This window comes from Cuculus canorus, chromosome 11 (genome assembly GCF_017976375.1).
Source record: "Cuculus canorus isolate bCucCan1 chromosome 11, bCucCan1.pri, whole genome shotgun sequence".
NCBI lineage: Eukaryota > Metazoa > Chordata > Aves > Cuculiformes > Cuculidae > Cuculus > Cuculus canorus.
The window spans coordinates 15,966,557-15,989,619 of record NC_071411.1 but is presented as its reverse complement, the minus strand read 5'-3'; the positions used below and the strand labels follow the sequence as shown (position 1 = coordinate 15,989,619).

At 37.1% G+C, this 23,063-nt stretch overlaps 1 protein-coding gene across 2 annotated transcripts in view; it reads right to left on the bottom strand.

The window, feature by feature from the left end:
- The window catches only part of SUCLG2 (succinate-CoA ligase GDP-forming subunit beta), a 127,886-nt gene that overhangs the window by 58,388 nt on the left and 46,435 nt on the right, over positions 1–23,063 (bottom strand). For both annotated transcript variants that reach the window (XM_054076788.1, XM_054076789.1), the window contains 5 exons: positions 11,752–11,851; positions 11,516–11,606; positions 5,183–5,335; positions 4,113–4,202; positions 1,648–1,744 (listed from right to left, as the gene is read on the bottom strand). In XM_054076788.1, coding sequence (XP_053932763.1) covers positions 1,648–1,744; positions 4,113–4,202; positions 5,183–5,335; positions 11,516–11,606; positions 11,752–11,851 — 531 coding nt within the window. The remainder of the gene's footprint in view (positions 1–1,647; positions 1,745–4,112; positions 4,203–5,182; positions 5,336–11,515; positions 11,607–11,751; positions 11,852–23,063) is intronic.

Here is a 23,063-nt window from a genome sequence, read left to right as displayed (position 1 = left end):
TAGTAAAGATGCTTCTTTTTTTAATTTGTTTTAAAAATATCACTTTCCAATAGGGCATTTTAGTGTCCCAGAGTTTATTTTATAGCCTTTTAGGATTGGTCTGAAACATGTCGTGGGACAGCTTTTATTTTGCATCTTTTAGAGCTTTTCAGAGTTCACAACTAGCAGAATTTTTCTTTTAAGGTATGGACAGTTTTCTGCCAGTTCCTTTGCACTTGGACTGTTAATAAAAGGGGGAAAACAAGGTTGGACAACTGGAAGAGACTGCATAGTGTCTAGCCACAATTCAGCTTTTGAATTCCTGACCAATTGAGCCAAAAATATGGATTTTTATTGAAAAGCTGTTTATTTTACAAACTAGCTGTGGGCACATAAAAAGTACCTTAAAAATGCTAATTCTTTCAGTTCGTACTGACTCTGATGAGGAACTTGTGTTCTTATTTGACATAGCAGTGATATTTTTCCAGAAGTTTCCAGAACAGCAATTAAGCATCCACATTCCTAAATGAGTAAAAATGAGTAACAGCTTTCTCTTTCCATTTTCTAATTTCCACTTGAATCTGTAGGCATATCTTATAAAGTTGGTGAAAAGCTGCAATTGTCTTTCTTGACAAACATCGATAAAGAATACTTGACACACCTGCTAGCACCTCCCAACGCCAAAGGTTTCCTCCAAAATCACAAAATGATACTGTAGGTAGGACCTCTACAGGAGCTGTGAACGGCAGCCCCTGACAATGAAGTCTCAGCAAGCTCCCCCTGAGCTCCACAACTACTCATCTTTATCCATTTCAATCAAAAAAATAAAAAAAGGAACAAATGGGAAAGAACATAGAATGCCATAAAATATTGGCATTAGGAATGAATGCATAGGTAAAAATACTCGGGCGAAAAGCGAAAGAGTGTCGTGGTAACTATGAGCCACCCGGACCAGCCCTACTCTGCTTCAATATCCTCAAGTCATCTTTAGTTGCTCCTCTCTTCGTTTTTGCCCAAGGTAGTTGGATGAAAATGACAAACGGAAGGAAAGGTTTCAGCTGGAAAACCAACAACCGGAGTGCCATGAAGGCTAACCCAGCTCCTTATCTTTACCCTACACTTCCTTAGCCCTGTACTCATGGTGGAAGCAGACCAACCACCCCTTCTCTTTCCAAACGATGTAGCTAAGTGTCAGTTCCAGCTGGAATTCCTCCTACACCCTTAATGGGTTGCAGAGTCATGCATTTAGAATTTTTACTTACTCATATGTTTACAAGCATAAAATAACAAGTTTCTTTCCACACAATTTCAGTAATTCTAGCAGCATTAACAAAAACAACAACAAAAACAACCCACATCACCCCCTCCAAAATTTCAAAACAAACCCAACAAAAATGCAACTTCACTCAAAGAGCAGAAGAGCACAAAATGTTGCTGTTTCTCATCAAGCATAACATGTAGAAGTCAATATTTTCAGTATTTGGATAAAATAACTAAAGGTATTGAAATGTAAACTATGCCACGGGAATATTTATGAATGTTGCTTAAATTACATTACAAAATGAAATTAATGCAAAGCTGCTGCTACAGCCTTCTATGCAATTTAATTTACAGTTTGCATAAATAAAGAATTATAATGCATTCACTTGTTTTCTTCAATTTTCTTACCTTGCCCTTCTGGAGTTTCACCAAAGGGATTCACTTCAACCTGAGTGGCATCAATTTTCAAGAAAAGATTATACAGCTTCTTAATTTGATCTGCTGCCTAAATTTGATCAAGCAATTTATAATTACCACACAGAAAAATAAAAGTTAAGGTTTTCAAGGCAAAAGCAAACCATTATTGATTATTTTTAACGCATTAAATTGCACACTAGCTCTAGATAATTACTGCTTTTATTTCCGTTTTCTTATTCATATTTACATAGTATCTAAAATAGCTATAAAATAGTGTTATGGTACTGCATAACATTTAGTAACTGTGCATTTAAAGACTACATGAACTGGAGATGTGCTACAAAATAAACAGCATGATTACTATGACAAGTTTCATTTGAAAAGGGCCTAACGGTTGATAATGGCACATTCTCGGGTATGTCAGATCTAAGTTGCATTCACGTTAATCAGTCTAAATTCAAAAATCATAAAGCAGTATGTGTGCATGAGTGAATTTAGGAAAAATATACATTTCTTTTTCCTATATCAGTCTGCAATGTTTTCTTGAAGAAATGACGTTGGAAGTATGCTTGTTTACTCCTAAAAAGATAATCTTCCTTGCTCCTTATTGTTCCTCACCACCTATCTCTGTGACTGACTACACACTTCCAAATCTTCTGTTCTTATAACAGTCTTTCATTAACAGAATAACTAAAATAGAAGCCAAGTGAACATGCACTAAAAAATCCCTTTGGTTCATTACACAATGACAAGCTATTAGCTGAAATAAGTTTGCAGATGAAGAAGTGCACTAATAAAAAACCACTCAAATGCGTTTCTTCATTACGGATGAGTTAACTGAAGTACACGAACCAAAAATATTTGGGTTCCCTCCTAATAAGCAAAGTGAATGAGACTGAAAAACCAAAAGTCAGCTTTCTCCCATAGCATCATTCCTAAGAAAGAAAACATGACTGGAAAGACTCAACCCCAATGCTGTAGTACATCAAGAAGAATACTGTAAGGACATTCCTGCCTCCCTCAGCCCAGCGCTGACGAGGCTGCAGCTGGAGTGCTGTGTCCAGTTTGGGGACCAACATGTCTAAGATTCTTTGAGAAGTGACAGTTTGGAAGCAGCATACAAATTGCTTATGAAGTCTTTCCTGCTCAAAAGCCATCAGCTGAAGCATTCTCAGTGGTTCCGACTTAAAAAAAGTTATCAGTTATAAATCTGCACCCAGCAAGGCAGCAGTATCCTCAACACGAACACTCCAGTTGGCAACTGACTCCAATACCACAAGGGTAAGGCCATCAACAGTGGCACTAGGGACAAAGTCCACTGTGAAACCCAACACTTACTTCTAGGTAACCTGAAAAACTGTTCTTGTCTCAATACAATGCTGTAATTTTAACTGATCATTAGAATTGCTTCAGTTTTATTAAGGGCTGCTCTATCTTTCAGCACCTCTCTGAATCAGGCAGCTTAATTGCAACATCCCTCTTTCTCAACGTCTACATGTAATGAGCCTCTTTGAGGCAAAGTGTAAAATCCCAACCTAGAAACTAGAAACAGTGAACGTCTAAGTAAATACTAGGATTTGTCTCAATAAAAGATAAGTCCCTATGCTTCAGTAAGTGCCTTTGAGTTGATACCACAGGGAAAAAAATACATTCACTGCAGCATTACTTAAAGGTATTGTTGCAAAGTCCACATATTGCTCTTAATTATTAAGTACCAGAACTCTTCAAGGGTTGAAAGGTTCTACATAATCATTCCTCCTCATTAGACATACAGCTAAATCTTCAAATATGTGCTAATCAACTTAATGATTATGCACTTGTTAATTGCGCAGTTAGGATAGAAAATAATTAAAATGACTGAATAAAAAATAAAGGACTTTTACAAAACTGATAATTTGATACTATGGAAAAGAACAGGCAAAAGTAGCTTAAACAAGTTTTCACTTCTCTGCAAAATATTCATGTATCAGCACATCTTATGTATTTGCATGCAATGTAGAATTCCAATATATATAGAAAAGAGATACTGAGAAGACAATAAGTTGGCAGCGTTTTGCTTTCCAGTTGAAGACTGAACAAAAAAAAAAGCTTCAACTACACACAGATAAACTTTTCCTTTGCTCCATCTTAAGGCTCATTTTTTCCAAAAAAGCCCTGCCCGTGTAATTCACTGAGCTCCAATGGAATTCCAAGGAAATCAAAAAGAATCCAACGAGGTGCAACAGCACATTGTCATCAGTTGCTTCAAAGACCAGGAACTTCTGATTTGGAACAAGGACCTTGTTCAAATTGCTGAAGTCTGATGACAATCATGTAGGTAGCAATTTAGTACTTAAAACATCAAAATGATCCTGATACAATGAACGTTTATACTTTTATGTCTGTTTGGAAAGCGTTTATTCTATAGCTGGGCTAAAATATCTTCAGTAAAAACTGAGGGAGCAGAGTCAAGTTACCTGCTGCTGCAAAGGTCCTTTGAATCCCAAATTTTTCGCCATCTGCAATGCTTGATGATCCTTTATGCCTTCAAAAATATCTATTTCCTCCTGTAACAATAACATGCATAAATATAGCTAAATATTCAATCTGAATGGAGATTTACAACTTCAAAAGGAAAACACTTAGTATACATTTGCAAATTAGTAATTAAAGCATGGCTGTTCGCCAAAGTTTTCGGTGACTGAGGCTATAGCAGCTGCCTATAGGGTATGTTATAATTACCACACCAACTATGAAACAGTCCTTCCAGAAAATATATAATTCTTCGGGATGGCATGCTGACAAGACAATGTGACACCAGTTTTCACTTTTAATTACTGTACAGATGGCGTTGACGAATATTTAGTCTGTTAATTTTTATGACATCTTCTGAATATTTTCAAGGCAATGGTGTCACTGCCCCGTAGCACTGTGAAGTTTATATGATTTTAAAATGCACATTAAATATTTTTACAATTTTTTGAATAATTACACTTGACTGTATCAATTATTTTCCCAGATGAATAACTTGTCTACTCATTATCATGCCACAGTAACATAAAAAATACTTAGATGTAGTCATCATTAAAAAAGTAACTACAACAGTTGGATTGCAGATGCAAAACGTCATCCAGCTACAAAGAAATAACTAACGACTCTGTCAATTGGACAAAAACAACCACAGAAACAATAACCATATTGGCACTGCCCCACTTGTGAAAACACCGTGTGCCTTCCTGAAAGTGAAACTCACTCATAAAGCATTTCAGATACTGAGTTTAACACCCCATATAACAGTCAGATAGAAGGTCTTTTTCTAAATCAAACTGGAGACACAAACGATAACAAAATCAGATGTTAAACATGCTTCATTTATCTTTGTTTTCATATATCTTTGTTATCTATTGTTTATAGATAACAGGTCTGATCCTTTATTTGGTGAAACATAAATTTTAGGGTTCTTATTGTCTTTGTTCCATACATGAAAAATATAGTATTTTGAGTAACTGACAAGGAGAATTTTTAGTCTAACACAGTACTTTAATACCTTAAAGATAAGTTCTGGGCTAGTAACTGCAACTTCTTCTATGTCGACACCACCCTGTGGACTGCCAACCATAACAGGTCCATTGCAGGCTCTGTCCATCAAAATTGCGAAGTATGTTTCCCTGGAAATATTCAGTGCTTCCGCAACCATCACCTAAAAATGAATATAGGGAAGAAAGAAACCCCAGCATCAGTTCCGACTGGTCCATCTAGCTGATGACAATGTGAACACAGCTTTGCTTCCTTGAGGTGTCAAGAGTAGTGAATGTCGTAAAACATTTTGCCATGGAAAAAGCAATTAAAAAATAACAGAACCAATGAAGGACAGTGTTCCTCTCTGCTGCGATTAGAGGACACTGTGGCTCACACTTTCTGCCTTGCCCTAAAACGCAGCAGTTTGGTACTTGCTACCCTGAAAGGGAATGTTTGTTTCATTGCTTTTACAAGACATAAGAGTGTTCTTTTAACCTGAGAAATCCTCTGTCCCTAAAGAAGAGACTCCCCTGACGCTGCTGCTCTCACTGGAGCACGTCACAAGCAGCGTACACCAGGAACAACTAAGCATTGGGCTTTGTCCCAAGAGGAGAACTTGAGCCGCTGCTCTGTTCATAAAGGGGATCTCCATGTTACCTTTTTCTTGCCAGCAAGCACTTTCACACGCTGTGAAAAACTGGCATCACGAGGGACTACAGGCTGGCAAATGACAGAGACGCGTGGCATCGGCAGCTCTGTCCCTCATCAGCAAAGCCTCCGGCTGAGGCTCTCTCCCTCCTTCTGACAGAAGGACATCCTACACTTACAGCCTCAGCACTGAATTCCTGCCTTGCCTAAATATTTCCTAAGGAAATGAGTGTACAGATAATCCTGCCAGTCAGCTTTTTGCTTTCAGTTTAGAAAGACGGGCAGATGCATAACCTTCAGATACATGGCACATTCTAGAAACATAAAAATGTATTTTTCCAAAGAGGTACTCATTTCTATTCATTACTATAAACGACTGAGCCCTCTCGTACCAATACCTGACAGACCCCAGCATGCAACAAAAAACATGATTCAAACTCTACATGTTGGGAATCTACAAGTGCTCACATTAAAACTGGAGGGGAAAATAACCCATATAAATTCTGTTACAGCTTTTTCTCTCCTCCCAAAAATATACCAAAGCCAAAGTCCTTTCTGTTTCAGTATTACAATAACTACATCTCCCTCTTCATCTGACCTGTCAATTTTCGCAGTAATTTAACAATAGCTATTAAAGCAATCTGAAATTAAATAGTTTTACACTTGGTAAAAGACTCACAAACCTGCATTTTGATGCAAGAATAAGTTCCCCCAAATGTTCTTCATCTTAAAGAAAAACAGAATCTGCATATAATCATTACTAATTTTTCTTTATGACCGTAACAGATGCCATAATCTCAGGTGCAAAACGTGTAGTACAGCTCTACACCACAATTCTGTTTTTCAACAAGGAAGTTAGTTGAGCAGCCACCTCTGCAATTTAATTAGCCCAATAGCTTCTCCTTCCAACAATCTACTACATTCTTCCTCAGCAGAGCTACTATTTCTTAACTTCCAATAGAACAGAAGTAGTAGAGAAATCAGGAAAATTACTTTCCTAAGATCAACATAATTAAAAAGGATTAAGCGGCAATGTTTTTCTAACATGGTCTGTTTATAAAGTGGTAGTTTTGAGCAATGATTGTACACAAAGATTATCACTCTGAATGAAACATACAGCTAAATTCATTCTATCAGTCAGCAGCTCAAACTCCTTACATCTGAGAGGCATTTCTGCACCTGCATGCTTAGAACTCTGCCTACCCAGCAAGCTGTGTTCCATCAAATGAGTATTCCTGGGGCTTTCATAGTTCAAGGACTATAAACAAGAAAGATGCACTATACTTTCACCCAACTCGTTTTCTTGACATTCTACTCCAGAGTACATGAGAAAGAATGTACTTACCGTCTGCCAGGCCGTACATCTTAACAGAACAGAAAAAAAAGGGAGGAGACAAGGAATTAAATAAAGCCCTCTGTGGTCAGAAGAGAGGGAAAGATGCTACTTCTTTATGGGTTTTTTTGACTTGGAGAAATTCTCTTTATAGTAATTTAATTTCCTTCTACTTTTACCTTGCTTTATTCATAGAATATAAGGTGACATAAAGAAGTAGTTCAAATAAGTGGCTGTTCAGAAGCAAACTAAAGAAAACTACAGTGAAGGAGACAAACAAAAGTGTAGAAAACTATTGTACTAACTCAAAGCATCTGCCTATTTTAGGCTACTGCAAAGGGATGCTAAAAGCTAACTTCAGAAACATAGCTCAACTACTTCACACGATTTGTCACATTAACAAGCAAAGATATGCAGAGCATTCTTGATTCACTACTTATTTTTACCTGTATGCATGTTTTCACCTTCTTACATATTCTGCATCAATGTATCTGAAAAAATTGAGCCAATTGCTTTAGACATAGGTCAAATAAAACCACGTGGTTCTACTGGATCTTGTATGAGTTGTTCTGATAGTTTCCAGAGTGCTCAGGATCAGGACCAGACATCAAATGAGAATCCACTCAATGAGTGATGAGGAATACATTTGCAAACACAGCAGGTGGAACTAATATTGTTAGATCAGGTATCAATTCAACTGCTACTTCTGACTTGAGGGATTTTCCCCCTATTGCTAATTAACCATGTCAACGTAGTCAAATACTTCTCTGTCTTAATTTAGAAAATGACCGACAGTCTATGTACTTTGGAGTAGGCAAGCTTCCTGCGGAGTAACAATTGTCAGACTGAGCAACAGCTCCTATATCTCCTAAAATCCCTGTTACTCTCCTTCACCATCCTCCCTATTTGATGCAGAGCAAAGCCAGGGAAATTGGTGTTCAAGGTCTTTAAGTATATTACTTGTTAAAAGTCTACCTATCAGTCACATGACAAAACTAACACAAGTACATTAACAAACAGTTAAGAGGAGTGAAACCTCATATTTTTCCTATTTCATTTTTCTCATCTTTTTTCTATTTTGTCTCATCTTTCTTTCATTTTCTCAGCTTTTGTCTATTTTGTATATTTTTTCTCATCTTTTGTCTATTTTGCTTATTTTTTCTCATCTTTTGTCTATTTTGCTTATCTGGTTACCACATCGATTTTATTAAAATATGCTGAGGAGGAAAAAAAAAGTTTTCTTTAAAACTTCCTGGTAACTATACGCTTTCCTTCCTCAAAACAAATCACTACCTACAAGTTTAAGTCACATATCTAATTTTATGAAGGCAAATAAAACAGTCTCTTATACTGGATCAAATATTGAAAATGTTAATTCTGTTGTTGCTTGGAGAGAAAACACAGGTAGCGAATTCTCAGGTTGTCATGATAAGAGAAGACTGTCTTCTCAGATAACGAGGCTCTTCAAGTTCCAAACTGCCATAAGAGGATTCTATGTAAACTCACCAAATACCTTCCAATTTACAAGAGAACTGAGGATATTGATATTTATTTAAGAAACATCAATCTAAAGAAGCACAAACATGCTTTGATTTCTGTTAGAGGTGCGCAAGCTGAGAAAGAAAGCTGAAAAGTCCATTTTCTGCTTCATAATTATTCTAATTGTAGGAAATGTCTTTTATTCTCTCCTTACAAATACCTGTAAAAGGTACGTAACTTCCACTCACTGACTTGACACTAGCTCATGGTTTGCTTCACAGAAAGCAACTTCATAACTATTTTCTTTGTGAAAAAAATGTTTATTACCTATTTTTTTTAACAAATTAGTTCAGTCAGACTTCCCAGAACACCATAAAGTTTATAACCTAAACCCATCCCTTTCCTTTTCTTTGTGAACTGCAATTTCCTTTGGGTACAGGTACACACAGGTATTCTTACACACACACACACACAAAGCCTATGCCTTGAAATGCTAGCCATTAATTCTCAACTTCCCACTGCTCTCAGCAAGCTTGAAGAGTCTGTCCGGCTTTTTCTGATAACTAACTACCCACTGCATTACATGACATTTTAGACATAGCTAAACTCCTACTTTAATTGTATTGCTGTAGTTTGCCTCTCGATTAAAGTTTCAGTTTTGATACTGAACCCCACTACTACAAACCTGAACGCCTCCACTCCTTTAAATACTTTGAAGACCCTAGAGTGAGTTAACTTGGAAAAGAGAAAAGCTTCCTTTAAAAAGACATTAATTTTTCTGGGAGATGGTCTTTCGATAACCTAGATGCATAATTATAAATATGCTTTCTTCACTATCTAACAAACAGTGGGGAAATCATTAGCATACCATTGGCCAAACTATCATATGATTAATTAATTTAAAACAGGACGTGTGCTCTTACCATAAATTACCGAAGATCAAGATTTCAACACCAAAAATATAAAATATGTTATAAAATATATTATATAAATATATTATATATTTATAATATAAATATTTATATATTTATATATTTATATATATTTATAATATAAATATATTAATATGTTATAAAATATATTATATGTTATAAAATATATTATATATATATAATAATATATAAAATATTATCTTGTTACATATGTGTGTGATGAAGATAAGAATTGGCCCAGGGCAACTTTCTAATCAGAGCAGATACCTATGACAACAGATAATCAGCCTCTCTCAGTGAAACCTCACACCAGTTTAGCAAGCATCGATATTTAAATACTTGCAAGCTATGTCCTGAAAATGTTCCATGTGACTCCACAGTGAAGCAAAAATACACAGTCTATCAAAGCTATATACTTCTTTGCACCACCAAAATAAATATCTGGAGTTCAGCCGTGCAAACGTCACGTATGCCCCAGCTGCTTACCCTTGACTACTGCTTATTCACACAAGCAGTGTGCGGATGGGGACAAAAACAATTACAAGTTAAATCTATAGCTATTCCATACATGGAACGAAAGTCATCTTAATATAAATCCTTTGAATAATCCATTTCAAAAAAAAAACAACATCCATGCCTTTCTTCCATTTCTATCAATTTCAAAGAAAATTAGATATTTTTTTTTCAGAACTGAATATGTAAATGAATGAACAGATTTACACTCAGACAAAAGAGTAAAATTTCCTGTATTGATTTATTCAAAGCAGGTCAACTAGGGCAAAAGAATAAAGCCAAAAGAATTTATAAAAAGAAAGCTGCTTTTACAATACAAATATTTCAAAGCAGAGTGCCTTAAGATGCGAAACGTATATTCTTTTTTATATCCTTAGTATTATCACCATCTCTGACAGACACGCCGTAATAGTAATACTGTTCCGTCTTTTTAATATCTAGTATTTCTTTCTAACAACAACTATGAGGAGTGATGATAATCTGCTCTCCTTGCTACCCAAGAGAAAGCCGCTTGCACACCTTCCTCCATCTCTCATTAGACAGAATCTTTCCAGACAGGTGCTCCCCTTCTATGCTGATACACCCGTCTGTTTATAGTACATTAAGAGCAACCTGCAGTTCTTTCCAGCTCATGCCACATTATCTCCTGGCATCAAATACAGTGTGGTTCTTGACTACACACCTGTATGGCGATCCTTGCTCCATAAAACCAAGAAAGCGATACAAATATATATACAATAGATTAGCAATTGCTAAGTCTTCCTGCCTTACAAAATTTTACTTGGGTAAAGGAGAATCCTGCTGGAGGGCTATCTACGCTTCTCTTATTTAGGTCAACATGAGCAATACATTTACGCTTCAGTCAATCTTTGCACCTTGCAGTACGCACTGTATCAGGTAGATGAATTACCACATATTAGCTGAACCACTACCACAACACCACAGTGGACTCCGTATCTGCAACAAGTTAAGAAGAATCTACTTTTAGACACTCGGTTTGTTTTGCTTTAGAATTGATATCATTCTCAGGCAAAGTCATCTGTCCCTGTCTTTAATAACAGCTGCCCAAAGCTGACGATGAATGAAATATGGATATTTTTTATTCACATATTACCTCTCTAAGCAGAGCATCAATAAACATGTATAGTTAATGCTACATTCAGTTATGCTGGCATTTTGTATGCATTTCATGAAGGATTAACCTATGACAAAGGATTCCTTTCAACACAGGCAGCAAAACTGAATTCGTTTTTCCACCACTAGGTATGCTGAAATTGATAGACAAAATACACACACAGGCAGAAAAAGTAACTTTTTTTGTTTGTTTTCCCTTTCATCAACTCGATGCAATTAATCAGAAACTGGAAGAGGAATGAGAACAATAAATCTGTGTCATATACCCTAGCAAAATTGCAATTGAACACAGTTCTCAACTTTCAAGAGGTAAAAACCTTACCTTTTTAACTGTCACGCCATCCTTTGGAGTTTGCTTTGTCGACAGATTGTACCCAATCATCTGTTTAGCAAGCTGTTCAACAGTCTTAGGGCTACAAGCACAAGGAAAAAGCTTAGTTTATTGAAAGATATTAAAAGAAACAGTCACATAGCTATCATAAACAGCTTAAATATTGCACTAGAAGCAATTTATTTATGCTTTTTCAATTCTAACTTATTACTTTAACTTTGACTTACTCCTTAGTTAGATGAACTCCTCCTTTCAATCCACTATTGAAAACACCTTTTCCTCTCCCTCCAGCCAGAATCTGTGCCTTCAGAACAATTTCCTTTGCCTCTGTAAAAGAAAAACACATTGCTATTCTATCGTGTCATTTATCAAGCTTGTTAGAGTAAGTTTTAAAAGCATTTCCAGGTTGGACTCTTTAGAGAAACAAGGAGAAGTTGTTCATAACTAGTGAGTGATAAAACAAGAGTCAATTCAGCATTTTTATAAAGCAACCCTGCAAAAAAAGAATTGTTTAAGGCTGTTAAAGAATAAATATAAGCTACTTATTAGCTGGATAAATGTGTCATTATTTAGATCAAACCCATTCTATTAATGTTACAGGGCCCACACAACAAACCATATAACCAACATTCAGCTTCCACTCTGGCACAGCTTTTAAAATATTAATCAGATCATATTTTTCTTGAATGCACAATGAGCAAAGGCTCATCAAGAAAAATAAATTCCATTCCTTGCTCTGAACACACATATGTAAAGCTAGAACTACTACAGAAAAAGAGATCCCTATTTTCAAAGGGCAGGAAAGAGTAGAACGAGGGCAGGAGATGCGAAAACACATTCATCTGACTGAGAGGAACTACTTGTATCTCTGGAAATGTGAGCGTAACAGTATCTTAGTAACAATAAAGTGCAGCAAGACACCATGGCAAAAATAATTGCACCAAGACTTACATTCCAAACAGAAGCAATCCTGACATTACAGAGTAAAATAGGGGGGAAAGGAAAAGAAAATCAATCAAAACCATAACTCATGATCTCCGCAGCTCCACGGACCACAGCAGCTTCTTTAACCACAAAGACCTGCCAGGTGCCTGTAAGATGTTTGCTCATACTGAATACTGACACTTTGCACATTAATCATAACATTGTCAAGTATCTTGCAAAGTCCGAGGTGCTAACATTAGTATATCATTAAGTGGCACCTAGAAAAAGCTAACACTGTTTTGTGATTAACTCATTTCCCTCTGATGTTTGTGGAAATCTCCGTTTTCAGTGATGTCTGGATTAGGTCACACCTTGAATCAGAATATTCTATGCAAGTATGCAAGAAAACATCAGAATCTGCTGTTAAACAGACAGATTTACTGTTTAAGTGGCACAGAGGATACAGATACTTCCATTTAAACACACACAGTCTTTTCTAGGTTGTAATTACACAAAAACATTTTACAGGTAATTAATTCTAAGTTTGGAGGTGCGGTGATCTTTGGTGCAGACCAGCAATGACAGTTCCAGTTCAGAGTGTCCATGTAATAAATTTCAGCAACCAGAAAAAAAGCTGGATCTTAGGACAGAATAAATATTGTGGAGTAAATATTCCATTTCCTGTATTAAGATGGAAACACATTTCCAACACAGCTATTGGCAGTACTGTACTAAGAGATGCCTGACTTTCAAACTTCTTAAGGCAAAATCTCTCCACGTGTTTATCCATTCAGTAACATTTCACATATATCATTCCAAACCTTAAAAGCGCTCTCCTTGAAAATACTTCATGCATTCCAATATATTCATGTTCTAGGTTCCCTATTACTCATGCCATGCAAGGCCGATAACAAGGAAATTTAAATGCAACAAAAAGTTTTATATTCCTAAGCACACAAATTATTAAGACAAATTAAAACGATAAATCACTTTCCAATCTGCTGGAGCAAATTCTAAAAATCACAATAGGTGCAGTGATAAAGAATCTAATATTGTACTGTTAATACATGCTGCAAGCGTTTAATTAGATTGGCTTTAGGTGCCAACCATCCTGACAATGTGAGTGTTGATTGTCATTGATATGTGCTATCAATTACGTGAGTGATCATCACTCTCACTCCTAACCAGCACACTACAGGAGTGCTGACTGCCTTCATTTGACTACGAGAAATGAACTTAGAGAAAGGAATTAATGAGTACAGTTTTACAATCCACTAGAGGACTATCAAGGCAATACAATAACTTCAGAAAAACAACTGTGAACAAACACCCTAGAAAGCAAGGACAACTAGGTAAAGATTAGACCTGAAGAATTGATCGATACAGAAGCCCAGCGAAGCACAGCACTGTAGGTTCTTTTTGGCCCTGGGGGAAGCCAACAGGAAGCAATTTAATTCAATAGTTATTTGCCCCAATCCCTGTAAAATTTAGTAAACCAGCCAAATCTTGCTTTACAGAAACTAGGCTTGATCATTAGGTACTTACCAAGTTGATTCGCTATTTATCACCATTTTATTTAAAGAGCTGATGTCTAGAAATGCTCACACAAAGATTTTATGCTACCTCCTGCCTGAATTCCAAAACTATGTTATGAAAAAACACCCCAAAAGAAAAATATGGTTTTAGCTGGATTATGTGAAATAATTCACCTTTAGCTGTAGGGCTTTGATAAAAATAAATAAATAATCTAAAAAGTAATATGCAAAGTCAGTATTAAACCCATTAAAACCAAAAAACTGTAATTAATTTCTATTAACACACTCATAAACTAGTGTAGTAACACTAGAAATATGTCTAAGTAGGGCTACGTAGTTATAAATACTGGATTTGAACCGAACCCAGCACAAGTAACGTGTCTTTTTCACATGATGAAGTACAGTACAATGTTTTTACAGTACTGCATTTGGTAATTAGGTCTTCAATTAACTTGTCATCATGTTTCTTGATGGACAAGCCCTTGTGAAAACTAAATAAAAACCCACACCATAAGACCCAAACCAAACCCAAACAACAAAACAGACTGCTTCTTAAGTGTGACAAAAAAATCCCAAACCACTATGCAGATTTAAAATTTTCTTTATCATTCAAAACAACACAAAAATGACTGGTTTTAACTGTCACTAATTTAGCAGCAAATAGCCGCAAACTGCTCCATGCAGATTAATGACGCATTTCTGGTAACAGCATGTGTTCTTAACTAATTATAACTTGAATACATTAATATCTCAGACTTAACAGTTTGCTTAATGGATGTTATATTTGTCTTTTTTTCATTAATCTACAGAAAGAGAGATATGAACATTTCCAAAGAGTCTTCTATAAAACAGAGTACAATACAGCTTGTCCATAGATCAGACGCCAAGAAATAAGCAGGACCTTCACTCCTCAGAAAAGCCCTCAGATTTTAAAATTTCACAACTGCATTTGGTCTAACCTCTTTTCTAAAATGAATAAATCTAACCACATAGGAAGAAAGACTGAAGTACTTTTAAATAAATTCAGATGTTTCAAGAAAACAGAATCTAACACTCAGAGGGACAAGCATCCTCTACACTGCATTCAAAGATACCTCTCCTTCCCCTCAGTCAGCGCTCCGAATATAAATGCAGTGATACTCTTGCAACTGTAACAGGCTCAGTTCTGTAATGAAAGCCTATTTAAAATCAATAAAGTCAGTCCTGCTTTGGGGAGCTATGATTACTCTGGTCCACTGGTACTGCTTGCAGCAAAAATGAACAGCTTGTTCTCAGCCCACTGCTGTGTATATTTAACTACTGAATTCTTGATCATGAAACAATATACCGAGCAGCACAGTTCCGCCAGTTACATGGTATGCTAATTTATTACTTGTGAACAACTTTCCATTATTATTGATATGATTGCGTGATTGCAAATTAAGCGCGTTAACAATTACATTAAAATGTGCTGTAGCTTATCAAAAATAAACTACTGTAAAGCACAGAGGATGGGGGGCTGCATGGTTAAAGGCCTCATGCTTGCCTGTTCATGAGCAAAAGATTCTCTACAAGACAGTATTCAGGGCTACTTTGGCAAAGGCATCCTACACTACAGAACTAGAGCACAGGACAAAGAGGTCTGACACGAACCCCTAATCACATTTCTGTCTTTCAGCAGTTTGACTGAAAATTACTTAGTGTCTTCTTTTAAAATGCAGAACCTGATTCAGTATTACATTGGTGTATTTTTAGCCTAGTGTGAGGCAACTGATCACAGAAGGGCTGACTCCAAACCCTGGAAGCACCAGAAGTACCGCAGCAGCAGGCAAACAGCACTGGAAATCACACTGCTCTCTCCTGTAATGAGCTCAGAGCACACTGAAAAAGAAATGGAAGCAACTGGTGTCATGCCAGCAGTGCAATGAAACCGAGGACATGCCAAATCAACGTCTTACAGAAGCGCTGCCTTCTTACCGACCCCAGTGTAAAGAATAAACACAGAGTTTGTGAACACACAAAGGCTCCTCCGTCCTTCACAGGCACAGGAGGAGCTCAGTCCAGTGTGGCCAGGCAGATATTAATGAGTTTCAAGAACTTTGCTAGTCACCGTTCTTTACCTAAAGTCATTAAGCAGTGCTTGATGAACAGAACTCAAGCACACTCTCCTTCCCAAAGCCCCAAAAGAAAGTGCAGCCAGCTCCGAACTCTACAAGGAGGCAGAGGACAAGCTAACATATTTACCTGGTAAGAAGATTCCAAGCGACACAAATCACTGTTGTGCATGGACACATACAATTTCAAGCTTCTGCCTGGCCTGTCAAGCTTTAGTGACCATCTTTTTCATGGTTGTCTAGAATATTACTCCACTAAGGACTGGATGACCTTGGTGATGGATGACCCACTGGATGACCAATTCCACCTCACAGCTACCTATGCTGAATGATTTCCTAAAAAACAGTAGGTAACCTCTCCTAAAATGCACTCCTGCAGCATAGAGCTCGTGTTCCAAACATGGGTTTCCCCTTACAAGCCCCCCTCCAAAGGGTCAAGTTTGGGTTGGCTTGGGGATTTTTTACCTACCTCCAGCTGATCCAACAGTAAGGAAACCTACTTTTCGGGATCTCACCTGTCCTGTTCTATTGTTGTTGCTGCTTTCTTTCTTGTTTTACCACCTGAGGTTCTAGCTTTCCTTTGGGAAAGACTAGATATAATTAATTTTCTGAATGTCAGCCATCCTGTTATAGTGCTCAGGCAAGGTCCTGTCAGATGCTTATTACTTTTTCACAATACTCCTGCCCAGAGACACTCTGGTATACTTACTTCAGCACAAGAAAGATGAGAGAAGAATAAAAGCTATAAGGAAGATAATAATAAACATAATACAATAACAATAAATGGTAAGAAAGCCTAATTCCCAAACTGAAAATTGAATCTTAACATTGCTGTAATAACTTTTCACATTTGGGCCTCTTTACAAGAACTTGCTTTGAAATCTGAGACAGCTTTTCCCAAGTAGCAAGTATCGCTACCGCTTCTGCCGCTCCCCAGCTTCTGAGAACTCCGGAGATGCAGCGCCTGAGACAGTTCCTATGCTCTGCCAAGTAAACAGACTGAGAAGGGAAAAAGCTGTCAACAAGATACTGCCCACATCTACAAAAACTATCGGTGTGCTTAAAGGTCTTCAGAATTAAGTTAAACAATTAATTTTAATTTAAACTCTCTTTCTCCGTTATTTTCATTCTCACACTCTGCAGCACCAAAAAGAATTATGTTCTTACATGCCTAGTTTCTACAACCTTGGGCTTTCAGACTAGTTTAGAATTAAAGTTAAATAAATCATCCTTTTTACAACTCCATGCTTTTGAATATATTGTATATTTATCGCTAGATTATAAGCCTCATTAAAATCTATAATGATAAATTAGTCAGTCTCTTGATTCTGTCACTAGTGTTATTAATTGCTTTCATAACCATTACTACAGACTTCACCGGTGATAAAAATTTTAAAGCTAGATAAAATCAGCTGAGCTAAAGCTCATTCTTAATATTGCACTTTTAAACCTTCTCAGAGTAATAGTAATCAAGTACTCACACATCCTACATTTAAGTTAAACCTAATAAATTACTTATACAGCAGACGGTGCCTCACTAGATCCAGCAGCACCACTATAACACATGGAACGATATGCAACCATTCACTGTATGAGCTCGTTTAAAACTCCATGAGACACCTTATTTCTGACATTTTCCAGCCTTTAACAGTTTATCTCTTGAACCTAAGTTCTCATTATTTTGTATGTTACTTCCTCCATAATAGACACAGGGTTTAGAGAAACTAATTTGATCACAAACTCAAGAGGAGACATGGTTTCAAAATTCAGTCAGGATGGGAACAAATTCTTCATTTGGTAGAAGGGTCCTGAAGTCTATCGATGGATGAGAGAGCAAAAGCTTTTTCTGCCAGCCCTTGGGCAATATCCCATCTATAGGCCAAATACAGACGGCCACTTTCTGTAACCTGCAATGTCACCCTGGCACCCTGCACCACGCGGCACAGGAAACACTGAGCAGAATGAGAAAGCTCATGCAAGCTGATACAGTGTTCTGCCTTCATTATAGCCACCAGTTTCAGACTCGCAATGTTTAGACCTCGTCATACCCTTTATGATATGTTCCAGTCACTATTGTTTGTCTCCTCTTCTGATGATTTCACTTTAAGAGACTGTAAAAGCAAGCACAGAATCCTTTTCTTGGGGCGTTGGTTGTAATCCCTATTACCTAACACCACCATGGAAACTTCTCAGCACAATCTATCAGGCACTGAGAAATCTGGGCATGCAAAACCCTGCAGTTTACTAAACCTGTGTTCCTGATAAATATAAATTACACACAAACACTATAAGCTTCCTAAAACCAGTGTCATTCGAAAATTTGATTTTTTAGCACATTTTTAACAAGTTGCTTCTCTTTACTCTTCCTTTTTCCGTAAACTACAAAAAAAAATTATAGTGAAATGAATACACTGTCAGTTTTCTTTGCATCTTTACCTTTTAAAGCTTACAGGGATTTCAAGTTTTCCTTGCCAAAATATCTTGCAACTTTTTTTGGTTTTGAAATAAAGCATATTTTAAAGTTAGTAGACTCAGGCAGTTCAACTGTGTCCCAAATACTTGATTGAATACCACAACACCATTTGCTTTAATGTGATTCAGCGAACAGGTTTTATGCAATCTGTAGCGTTGAAGTCAAGCAGTCATTAAGAACAAACACTGTTCTCGCCCCTCGCTGTAACAATCCACACACCTGTCTTCCTGGAACGCTTTCAAAATTTCATTCTTTGTGATTATGTGTAAGGCACAAAAGACAAAAAGTCTTCTCTGACTGATTCTAATTCTTTTATCCATTATTGAACTGCAGAGATGATTTTGAAAAATGCGTGCCTAGCGTAGAAAATACAGATACTGGGGAACATACATTAGTTTCTTCATAATTCACTTTAGACTTGTCATAGTAGAAGATATTTCCAACCATAGAGCACAAAATAAGAAGTCTAAGCACAAAACCAGGGAATCCACATGGTAAAAAGCCAAGTAAATAGGTAGAGTAAAAGACAACTGCAACGTTACCACTGTTCTTGAAAAAGCGCTACCACTGTTATTTAAAAAGTGCTAACAAATTCATAATGTAATACACAAGGCAGGTGAACCCCGTTCAAGTACAGGTTTGATTTTTAGTACTTTGCTGAGGACATTCTTTCCACACAGGTCTGCTCTACCCAGCAAGATCTCTAAAAAAAAAATAAAAAAGCATTAAAACAGAGGGCAAAGTTGAAAGAAATTTGGAGTCCATCACACAGCGGTGGCCGGACACAGCCTGGAAAAGCGGGAGAAACAGGCCATGTGCTCAAAGGTAGGAAAATGAAGGTGGAGCAGCTTTAGGTCCAGATCCTGCAAGCTTCCCAGTGCAAGGGCAGGACTGAGTCCCTTCAAAGGGTATCTTTGTCTCTTACTGCCTTGCAAACGCCAGGAAAAACTGTGCAAGGCTGCATTGGGTATCACACATTCTGCTGTTCAGACCATAAATAAATCAATCCACACCAAAACCAGAAATACGCAAAACAATAGCAAATCTGACAGCGTTTTGAGCTTAATCAAACCCAGTACTATCCAAATGTTGTCTAGCTGTCTGATTCATTATCCAACTTATGTGGCAGAATTAAGTACAAAGCTTTCACTGTATGGCTGAAATAATTCACTGAGTCTCTGAAGAAAATCATGTGAGACTGGTTACGATCTGGGAAACATCTAAATAGGAAAGTGTTCACATGCAAGAATTTATCTGCCTCAGTAGTGCTACAGACCGAAGTGGAAAGAATCATTTTGGAGTTGCTATTCCTTATATGCCCTTAATGCCTGGTCCTGATTTTGAAGCAAAAGTAAAAAATGACATTGACTTGCTAAACCCCTCCAGAACCAACCAACAAAATCTCTCACCCCGAAACTCCCCCTTCCTAAAAAAACTCCAAATCAACAACAACAACAACAATCCCTCACCACCTTTCCTTACACATATTAAAAAACCTACTTATGGATAGGAATTACCTCCTTAAAACAGGATATTTTAAAGACTACAGTATTAACTACTCAAATGTAGTCCCATTTACTGAGGTATTTTTTTATTTGGAGAAGGAAAAAATATAAATGAAAATAAACACTCTCATTTAAACAAAAGAATTTTTTTTCCAGCATGTTTTTTATCAGACATCTTGACAGCACATATAAAATCTAGATGGAAGAGTAAAACCAAGGAACAAAGACGCTGGGCAGAGAGCTTGCACAAAGCTATAGACACTTCAGTTCTTTTGCAGATATAAACAAGAGTAAAGCAGTGATGGTATGGCTCTGGGCCCCGGGAGCAGCACTGAATTTACATCCAGGATAAAAAGAAAAACCATGAAGAAGAAAACTACCTAAATTGGTTCTGATGTTTCATTCCTATCAAGCGGAGGTTAAACAATTGGAGGCTTCTGGGTAAAAGCTCATTCATTTCCAGAGCTCCAACTCTAGAACACAGGGTAGAGAAAGCTCACCACATAAAGCTTTAAAGATAACGAGACAATGGAACACAGAAAGAGATGGAGAAATACCTACTTAAAACATAGAAACACTGCAACCAGAATAATAAGCAGGTTTATTCCTGGATGTGTTTTCCCATGCAGTCTGCTTAAGTCCTTGCAAGGATTACTGACATAAGTTCTCATGGTATTTAGCTTTTCATGCCATAAAACCCCCTAGTTTATGAAGCAGTACAAGAAGAAATATTTTAGCCCTCTGGCAACTAGTAAATATTATCCACTGTAGGCAGATGAAGTTTCATGTATGATAAGCACGACTGCTTATATTCTAATGTCAGATACCACGAACACAGGAAGTGCAACTAACAAGGGAGAGGATGGACCATCACCCTTCTCTTACTTTTATTTACTCATTGCATCTGTGAAATAGAAGCAGTTGCCAAAACAATCCAATATTGGAAAAAGGTTAAGAGGAGATCCATTATAAGAGTCTGTTAATATTTAATTCACTATTTCAGACTTAATTATTCTATAAAAATACCAATATAAAAATACCTTACCAATCAATAACACACTGCTGAATTTAGCTTCAAAGTAAAAAAAAAAAAAAGAAAAAAAATGGTTTAGAAGATCGAGTGTGAAGTCTGTATTACTCGATACTCGAACAATGTTCTTTTCCCAGCCCCATAAAGTTAACCAACCTAGATGATTCCTTCACATGCATGTGGTATGCCAAGACATTCAACATACAACCTTTCCAAACACCAACCCTAACAATGCATTCCTGCCAATATTAATTAGCCTTCTAAGAAAAAATAACTTCCTTTAGATAGTTTTTCTAGATTTCTTTTTTGTTCTGTGATTTATTTTTTTTAACTATCAAACCATCTGCAGACACTTTTCAAAAACACTGGAGAAAGGCAATTTAGGGCACATTCCAGATAAGCAAAAGAAAAAAGAAAAAAAAAGGTCCCACTGTGCTTTTAATAGCTTAGTAATTTTTACAGTCTTTCATCTTGGAAATTTCATCTTTTTACACCATTGTATTAAAAGTTTTCAATCTTGCCTGTTGGGTGGAAGCACAACAATGCAGTCTTTACAGATTCAGCTCTGAAGACTCGCCATGTATTAGGACAGGTTAAGGGAAAAAGACGTGAGGTTGAAATTGTCATTGCTATGCATTGACCACAAGCCAGAAAGAGGCACAAAGCTTCAACCACTAGCTTGGTCCAAACGAGTTTCTACTTGCTTAGCATTACAAAGGATGAGAGCTTAAGAAAAGTGAGACAAAAGCCTTTTATTTCCCCGAGATCAACCTTTAATTTATGAAGGTAGAGAAAGTATTAATGATTTAGATCACACTGCAAAGCAGTTGTCAAAGCGTGTGCTGAATCCTTGGGTTTAGCCAGTACACAGCTTCTCTTCTCAGCCTCTCTGTGCCCCCCTAGTTTCATTGTGGATTCTATAAGGAGTTGCTTGTTATATGCAGCTACAACATGCTCTTATGAGGACAGTAGACAAGCTGTTAGCTCTATTAACTGAATAATAGATTTCTGAGTGTGATTTCCAATTAATCTCATTTTCATCATTCTGTAAGAAGCCAAAATTACAGAGAGCCATATGGGGCTTCATAAATAACAATTAAAAGTTATTTTCTAATCTTCAGGCACTAAAAATGCCCATAAAAATACATATGGTTGCAATGACATGAAGGAAATTAAGCTTCAGAATGTCTGCAGATGTCCAGGAAGCTCCAAACATCTCAGCCTTTTCCCATTACCATGTTTCTGGTCCATGCTAGTCCTTGCACGTTACAATTAATCACAGTGTATGCCTCAAAATACCTAATTAAGGTCTTCCTTTTGAAACTGGAATTTTGTAACAGCAGCTTCCATGAAGATCTGTGTAGCTCAGTTTGTGTTGTGATTTTGGTAACTCTTCATCTTTATCTATTGCATGCGCTTGTTAACAGTTTTACTTCCTACCCAGCCTTAAGCCCCTGCAGAGCTCTGCTAGGCAGAGAAATCATATCCATGTGTTGGAACAGGATGGGATCTTGGAACCTGTCGCTTTACTGTAGGACCTCATCATTTTTCAGCAAGTAAGAACTCACACTATTCCCCACAGGCAGACCTCTGCGATTAGAACCATAGAACCACAGCACGGTTCCATGCCAAGTGCATGGAACTTAAGCTGCTGCTCTAAACGACCCCCTAACAGCCACCTTCTTCCTTCCTGCCCTTTATTACACCTTCTGCACATGCCAATTTAGAGCAATTAGAACTGGCAGTACTTGAAGTTGGGTAAACTCACTGTAACGTGGAAATAACAAAGCTACCCGTCTCATCAGGCCCTTACACGCATAAAAGAAGAGGTTTCCTTAGAAGCATCTTGGATAATTTCTTCTACTACTGCCCACCACTGGAAGTCAAACCAATGGGCAGAAGTCGCTGTCTGGCAGGAGAATCCAGATGTGCAGAAAAAACTGGCTTTGGAGACCTGGAAAGCAACATTCACCTCTAGC